This window comes from Rosa chinensis, chromosome 3, assembly GCF_002994745.2.
Source record: "Rosa chinensis cultivar Old Blush chromosome 3, RchiOBHm-V2, whole genome shotgun sequence".
NCBI classification, from domain to species: domain Eukaryota; kingdom Viridiplantae; phylum Streptophyta; class Magnoliopsida; order Rosales; family Rosaceae; genus Rosa; species Rosa chinensis.
The window spans coordinates 18,695,660-18,703,752 of NC_037090.1; the positions used below are offsets into that span (position 1 = coordinate 18,695,660).

At 34.6% G+C, this 8,093-nt stretch overlaps 1 protein-coding gene across 1 annotated transcript; it reads right to left on the reverse strand.

The window, feature by feature from the left end:
- Window positions 1-1,136: 1,136 nt before the first annotated feature.
- LOC112194891 (GDSL esterase/lipase At5g03610) lies at window positions 1,137-7,109 on the reverse strand. The gene is made up of 4 exons (XM_024335143.2): window positions 6,678-7,109; window positions 5,477-5,748; window positions 1,790-2,093; window positions 1,137-1,464 (listed from the first exon to the last, which is right to left on the reverse strand). Exons 1-4 carry the CDS (start codon window positions 6,982-6,984, stop codon window positions 1,253-1,255), a joined length of 1,095 nt encoding a protein of 364 aa, XP_024190911.1. The 5' UTR covers window positions 6,985-7,109; the 3' UTR covers window positions 1,137-1,252.
- Window positions 7,110-8,093: the final 984 nt, after the last annotated feature.

Consider the following 8,093-nt stretch of genomic DNA (forward strand, 5'->3'; position numbering starts at 1 on the left):
ATAGATGATATAATCTCGCTTTTTATATTTAGGAGCCAGATAGTTAAAAGTTAAACCATAGCCACTACGAGTCTGGTGCAACTGCTAAAAGTGATAAAAAAAAATTAAACATGATCTCCAAAATAGTTAAGGAGCAAAGATAAATAGTATGCTAAAAACATCTTTAACAAAACTAGCCATTTTGTAGTCAAATTTTTAGCCAAAGTAGCTAAAAAGTCATTTTGGTTAGCTAATTTTAAAATATGTTTGCATAAGTTCTCTCTATTTTAGCTAGTTTTAAATTTTTATTATTTATTAAATAAAAATAATTTAAATGCATTTATAAATTACATATATTACTTAAAAGGAATGTTGTAAATTTTTAAAAAAAATAGTAGAGAATCTCATCTCATTCTCTATTTTTAAGAGCAAGATAGCTAAAAGTTTAATTAGAGAGCTACTTAAGAGTCTTGTGCAGCTGCTAAAATTGATAAATAGCTAAGGAGTCAATATAGAGAATCTGCTAAATATGCTATTATAAAGAGCATCTTTAGCAATGCTAGCCATTTTTGAGTTAAATTTTAGCCAAAGTAGCTAAAAAGTCATTTTAGCTAGTCACTTTAGAAATATGTTTGCATTAGTGCTCTCTATTCTGGCTAGTTTTGAATTAATATTATTTTTTAAATAATAATAAATAGTTTAAATGTATTTATAAATTACATAAAATAGCTTAAAAGGAATGTTTTAAATTATAAAGAGCCTCATCTCGCTCTCTATATTTAGGAGCGAGATAGCTAAAACTTCTAAAAGTTATAATGGAGAGTCACTTAGGAGTCTAGTGCAGTTGCTAAAATAGATAAAAAGCTAAACATGTTCTCCAAAATAGCTTAAGAACCAAAATAGAGAGTCTGCTAAAGATGTTATAAGCTCTATCTAAGATAGCTAGATGACCTAAAATAAAATTAGATATTCTTTTTCTTTCAAAATAAATTTAATAATCAATGGGCAAATATCTTAATCGGAAAGAGTGCTTTGCAGTACCAGAAATTATTTCTTATGCAACTTGATATATATATATATATATATATATATATATATATATATATATATATATATATATATATATATTTATATGACATCTGATGACAAGAGAATGGTAAAACCCTAAACCAAAAAAATAAAATAAAATAAGACTAGTAGATACAAATCAGACAGACACTCAACTATCATGGCATAGCTCTACTATATTGACTGGCGCGCTTAATTGGAAATTCTAGTACAATTCTTCAAGTGTGCCTTGCAAAGCTGAATACACAGCAAGCCAGCCCTGTTGAGTAGGGTGAGCACCGTCCCAAAAGAATGCAGATTTCGGGTTGTCGCATATGGTGTACTTCTTCGCTCCACTGTCATCGACACTCCCACAATCGTATTCACTGCTTATACCAACACAACATGGCCTCAACGGGTTCTCAAACTTTATGCTTCCTGCCCAAGACAACAAGATACATATTTTATACATGCCATTTTAGTTTAACCTCATGTGTTCCCAAAGTATGGAAACAAAAAACGACAAGACGTGATACAAAGGCTTAACACCAAATATTACATTAATAAAGTGTTTGAACCTAAATTTGAGTGAACAGAAAGTGAATTTGTACCCCTACTTTTATATTACCAGCTAACTTTCATGTTTTCACCGACTTAGCAATACTCCCCAGGGGATGTATTTCGACTACTAATAGTTATAATACTAAAAAGAGCAATAATGTTAACCATGTAATTCTTTTTTTTTTTGGTAAGAGATAGTTACCTAGATGGTCTCCTTTATTCTTCAGCACGGACATGAATGAGGTATATAGATCGAGAACGATGAAAGAACTCTTGGATTCATTGTTCAACTTGGCAATAGCTTGCTGCAACAAGAGGTTGTGGAAACCGACCAGCAAGTTTTGTGTTCCATTGCACTTCTGGAATGATAATTCGGCTGTGCTACCAGGAAGACATCCCAAAGGTTGTAGAGCTGTCACAACTATTTTCTTCACTCCCAAGTCATAGACACGTTTCAGGTTCACACTTAGTTGATTTACAACTGATGTTATGAAAGGTTTAAAACCCTAAAATACATAAGAAATCAGAAAGAGATCAATTTTTTATTCATAAATGTTGACACTAATCCAGTAACATATATAGCGTTCACACGTGTATAATTCATTTATGTTGTTAATACATTCTTCATCAATTTGTCGGACTGAAGCTAAAAAACAGATGTAGGAGAAGACACTGGCAGGATTTTCTGGACCAAAGAGATCTGCCTAATCCCTATCTCAACTATCAGTTGATATTTTGGGTACAGATGATCATATTAGGTCATGGACCACACATCCTCACATGTCCTGTACCATTGTCAGTGGCGTATCTATTCAGTGGACTGCAGCCCAGCCCAAAACTTCACTACAAATCCATTACTAGATTGATCGTATGGTGTTACGTTGTTGGCTAAGGACCTTGACTTTAATCCAAGAAAACTTAGTAGTCTTTCACCAGATTGACATTATTTGATTTTTTCTTTTCTTTTCAGTTTTACTTCTTTTTGACTGTTTTTTTTTTTTGGGTAATAATCAGCCATTTTATTAATAATAATAATAAAAATAATTACAACTTATAGATATAGAAACTACATTAAAAATATAAAAGAACAAGAGCAAAACTAGATGCAACAAAACATCGGAGATAAAACCCAGCAAGGATAGTAGAGGATGCAATTAAGCATTTGATAAGGCTCCTAATAGAATCCGGGCTATGTAAAACAGTACCAATGGTATGGTCAACCATACTTCCACGCAACGATATGCAGCGAATAAAGGGTAATCTTCTATCAAGGTAACTGGTGGCAGTGTGACCAACCTTGCCTACTCCACGCAAAATAATACGTCAAATAGAAAGCAATCTTCTACCTAAGTAGCCAAACAACATATAAAGAAATGGCAATAAGAAGTCTCCTAGATCCCAAATGCGAACCCAAACAGCAACTAACTTACACTCCACTGGCAAAGCAACAAAAATCCATCTAGAGCAGATCAAACTGCCAACGGCCCAGGCCCATAGGACCAGCCCTTGGACACCCAAATTTACTTTGGGCACCCCACTCAAATCGGACCCCAACCCTGCCCACAGCTTGGCTCGTCGGAGAAGAACCATCGCGGCCCCCTTAGTTCGACGCCAATCGTCGTCGTCGCCTTCTGACAGTCGTTCCACCATCCCTCGCCGTAGACGATCCCCCTCCAAGGAAACCATTTTGGACAAACCCGGGAAACAGTGAACGTTGGCAACTCGCCTAGATTCCCATCGTCGAGCCAACAACTTCTGCCACAACGCTACCAAATCTGAACTGCTTTCCTCCAATTTCAATCGAGCCCGAATTGGACGGAGATGACAAACTCTCAGCGCCATCCTAGTCCAAGTATCCAGCGCAGCCTCTTCCCTCCTCAGAAAAGAACCGCCACGATCAGATAGTATCTGAGAAAATGAGGACGTTACCGGCAAGATTGCGAGCCACAGCCTATCAAGCGACATGACATGAGCCGTGCGCCAAGGGATCGACGCCGATAACGGTGCCGGAATGGTACTCCATCGTTGATGGAGTAAGTTTCAGAGAGGCCAAGAGCGGCACTCTCCCAACCCTAGCAGAGCGCTAGGTATTTTCATTCTATCAAAATCCAACAGTTAAAAGGCACTCTCCCCTTTTTGACTATTGGATTCCTTTTTACTTTCTTTTTTTCTTGTTTTACTTCTTAGTTTCTTTAAACTATTTTCTTTTCAGTTTAGATATAATTCATACCATACAATATGTTGTATAATATTTTTCCCTGAAATATTATTTCTCTAGTACAAGAGAGAAGCATCGTAACTCGTAACTAGCTAGCTCTACTTATACATTAATTACTTCTTATTATTGTGAACATCATCTCTCTTTTTAGTCGAGAAGAAAAATATTGGTAGTCTAGCTATTTGACATTAATTTCGATAAAGTTTTTCTTTCTTGTTTTAAAATGTTTCTAGGTAATATTTCTTTTCAGTAACTTATTTGGTATTAATTTTGGTTGGGTTCTTTTTTATCTTTTTTAACTTATTTGGTAATATATACTTTAGTTATATGTTTTCAAATTATCAACTCAATTTCTCTCTGTTTCACTTTAGTCAAAGAGAAAAAATTCTAGCCCACCCTATTTTTCAATCCTAGATCCGCCACTGACGGTTGTACATAATACTCAACTTGAATGGTAAACCTTACATGCTAACTTCCAATGGTCTCTCTCTCTCTCTCTCTCTCTCTCTCTCTCTCTCTCTCTCTCTCTCTCTCTCTCTCTCTCTCTCTTTCATTTCATACATTTCACTAGTTAGAGATATCTAGTACTTGGTAAGAATTGCAACCACATCCATCGTGAAGACAATTTTCTGCTAAATTGCTGATTGAGGGCATAAATTTATTAGTCAACCTTGTGTGTGGTTTACTAATTTCTCCAGGAAAGTGTACCCTATTATTTATTTTGATACTTGTATGTTTATGGTTCTTAGAGGATCATCTTTATAATGTTCGTTTCAAATTTCCAAAAAAAAAAAAAAGAAAGATAAAAAGAATATTCCACTCGGTTAATGTCCACTGATTCTTTTTTGTTCTTGTTTCTAACAGAATTTGGACTTTGGTGGACTTTTAATTTGATTTCATTCCTTAAACCATAGAGTTAGAGGCCTAGAGCATATATTTGGTGTCAAATGTAAATAACATTATACAGGATAATTATAGATTGGTCCTTTTAATTGTGGGGGTACATTTCATTTAAGTCGATACTTTTAATTTTTGCAATTAAACACTTTCATAGAGATCACTTTAGAAATCGAAGAAAAATCAAGGATTCCGCCAATTATTTAGACAGAATAGTCAGGTAAGGGATGTGGTGTGTATGTGAGCCACCCCAACTGGAAAATGACTTATACATACGATATAGGTAAAAATTAACGACCATAACCGCATGGATCAAGTTTGTGAATTCGACTATTATACCCTTGCACTAGCCGTGCAACGGTTGAGGCCTTGAGTGCTAAATTGCTCTATGTAATTGGCAAAAACCTTAACTTGTCTCTCATTAGTCTTTGATCACAAAACTTGAAACTAAATGAAGCCAATTTAAAAATGGCCCAAATTAAAGAGACCAAATATATGCAAGTAGAAGCATCTCAATAGGAGAGGTACTTATGAAAGTCGATCATTACATAAATAGTAAAAGAAGTGAGACATACGTATTGTTCTTGTATATAGAAAGTGATAACTAATTGCAAATTCACCTTAATTTTAGATTGGAATTGACGCAATCTTTAATTTTTCCTCAAATTGCTAATGTTAGTTATATCAAAGTGAAAATGACCAAAAGTTTAAATATTTGCAGATGTTTTGTTATATGGACATAGTAGTAATGAATGCATGTATATACGAACTAACCTCAGAAGAATTATTCAGGGCCAGGTAATATGCGTAGTCATTGCCAGCAAGAGTGATCAATGCCACGGAGGAGTGTAGGTCTTGGGCATTGAAAACGGAGTCTTTGATGAATTGCTGAAAAAAATCGATTTGGGTGGTCATGTTTGGTGCCGCAACCAAGGTGTTGAACACACCGGTGCCTCCATATGCGAAATTCATTCCGTATTTCAAATGTTTAACTCCGACATTTCTAAATTTGTATGGTATTGGAGACTTCACCCCTACAAACTTAGCTGCATATATGCATTTCAAAAATAAAATTAAAATGTTACAAAATTATTAGTAATTAAGTAAAGCTTTAATATACTCCTTAATTAACTTTCAACTCCAAAGTTACTAAAGGCATTTGGGTCATTAGAGGAAAGTGGTTTCTTAATCTTGATGCTAAATGACAGAATCGCATGCATGAGTCATAAAGTTCATAAGATTTAGAAATCACATTTGAGTACTGAGAAAGAAACAAAACTTAAGAGAGGTCGCAGAAAGTAAATCATGTAGTGTTTGGGTTAAAGGGTGCTCAAATAATCTTTCCGGAATATTCCCATAAAATTAGAATGAGATATAGAAATTAGCATAGTTTCTCACCAAATCGCAACAAAAAAGCACAGTGAATAATTTCACCACTTAGTTAATTTTATGTAGCATAACTAGACATTTTCACGATGTCGATGCTCTATGGACCAGCTGAAAAGCAATCTAATGATGTAAAAATGTCCAAGTATTTCATACAGTATTTGACAAAAAACAAAAAAAAATGTCCGAGCAAAGGAGTGAAGTAACTCCGCCGAAATGATTAACATTTGATAATGGCGATGCAGAGAAATGTCCAAAGATCCAGCTAGCTAAAGCAAGAAAAGAATGGAATAGATGATGAATTGGTCTGACAGGATGGTTTGATTAAAGTGTAAAAGGTTTGAACAATAATACAATTTTTACAGGTAAAAGAGATGGAACCACCCAAAGTGCTATTATCTGAACCCACCACCACTACCACTACGGCACTACCCACTCGCAACCCGCAACAAACAATATATTACCATACATAAAAGAACACTAAAGCAGAAAAACAAAAAAGAAAAACACATTGCTTTCATACTTTGTACAAAAAAAGAAAGCAAAAGAAAAAAAAAAAAGCACATCATTGGAGAGAGAGAGGGGTTACCAAGGAAATCAGTGAGGACGCGGCCATCGGAGAAACGGCCGGTGGGTTTTCCCGGGAAGGTGATTCCGTAAGGATATTTCCAAGATTTGGTCACAGACTTCATGTTGTTGCCTGTGTCGGAGTACGAGTCTCCGAAAACAAACAGTTTCGTTGGACGCCAATCGAACAAGTATCGGTGTGTATGATGGTGGTGATGGCCATGGTGACCATGGTGGTGACCAGCTGAGACCAGTAGCGCACTTTGTTGTGTTAAAAGAGAGAGAAGACACAGAACGAGAGGGAGGAAGAGGGTCTGAGCTAATTCCATGCTCGGAGAGAAAAAGGAAGCTTTGCTGGGACAGAGATGGAAGGATGGATGGAGAAGTGTGTACTTATTTAGTGAAAGATATGCAAGGAGGAATAACTGAGATTCTGAGGGTTTATATAGTGGCCAAAGAATATGAGAAATTAAATAATGAATACTTGAACAGTATGGTTCTATTTCACAAGATGATGACTCATCACCAGAAGGTGACCCAGCCTGGTCAACCGACCCAACCGCGTGATGTGGCAATTAGATCGATGATGAAGTACAAGAACCATAAACGTTAGTTAATTGTTAAAACCAAATTGTAATGGAGAAAGTAGAAAACATGACATATATAAATATAGAAAGACTATATCAATGCGCATCATTCACTGCACGTACATGCAACAGCTCAAAAGCATAACTTAAATTTGGGGCATTTATTATACACCCAATTTCTTAAAAATTTAACGGAAAAAACTCACATATTATTTCTTTTCAATTTACACACAATTATTGTCAATTAGAATAAAATATTAGATTTTATTTTTCAAATAATTACACAAATTGCCATAATTTAAATCTGACAAACATAAGTCAACTAGCAAAATTAACGTCATCTTTAAATATCTTAATTGTAGATCTTTTTTATTGGTCCCATTATTATTGCAATTTTCATTAAATTCATCATGATTGCTAGAATTATGTCTCTTTTTTTACATAATTTTCTGAATTCAAAAGTTATATAGATTTAAGTGAATGTGATATTTACTTTTTGATTATTTAAACTTTCTATTTTAAAAGTAACTTTATGTTTTACTTGCAACCTAACATAAAGGTAGAAGTTTAAAGTTTTTAACCCAACTAATAGATTGTGTATATATATATATATATATATATATATATATATATATATATATTTTTAAATTACAACCTAAAGATTAGACAGGTTTGTTTAGCTAACTTGATTTCCTTTCTAAAAGGGCAATGCTTTGTGGCCTTAATGAAGCCTAAGATTTGTGGCATCAATCTTAAGTGTCATGCCATGTCATCTACACACATCACCTATTTGTTAAATCATGCCATGTAATTTTTGAGAAAAAGACTATCTCATCATTCCAAAATCTAAT

Excerpts from the sequence above, each read along its gene's own strand:
- LOC112194891 (XM_024335143.2), bottom strand. The coding sequence starts at position 6,984 with ATGGAATTAGCTCAGACCCTCTTCCTCCCTCTCGTTCTGTGTCTTCTC. Across the intron at positions 5,749-6,677 it reads CGTCCTCACTGATTTCCTTG|CTAAGTTTGTAGGGGTGAAG; the intron begins GTAACCCCTCTC and ends GCATATATGCAG. Across the intron at positions 2,094-5,476 it reads CCCTGAATAATTCTTCTGAG|GGTTTTAAACCTTTCATAAC; the intron begins GTTAGTTCGTAT and ends TATGTATTTTAG.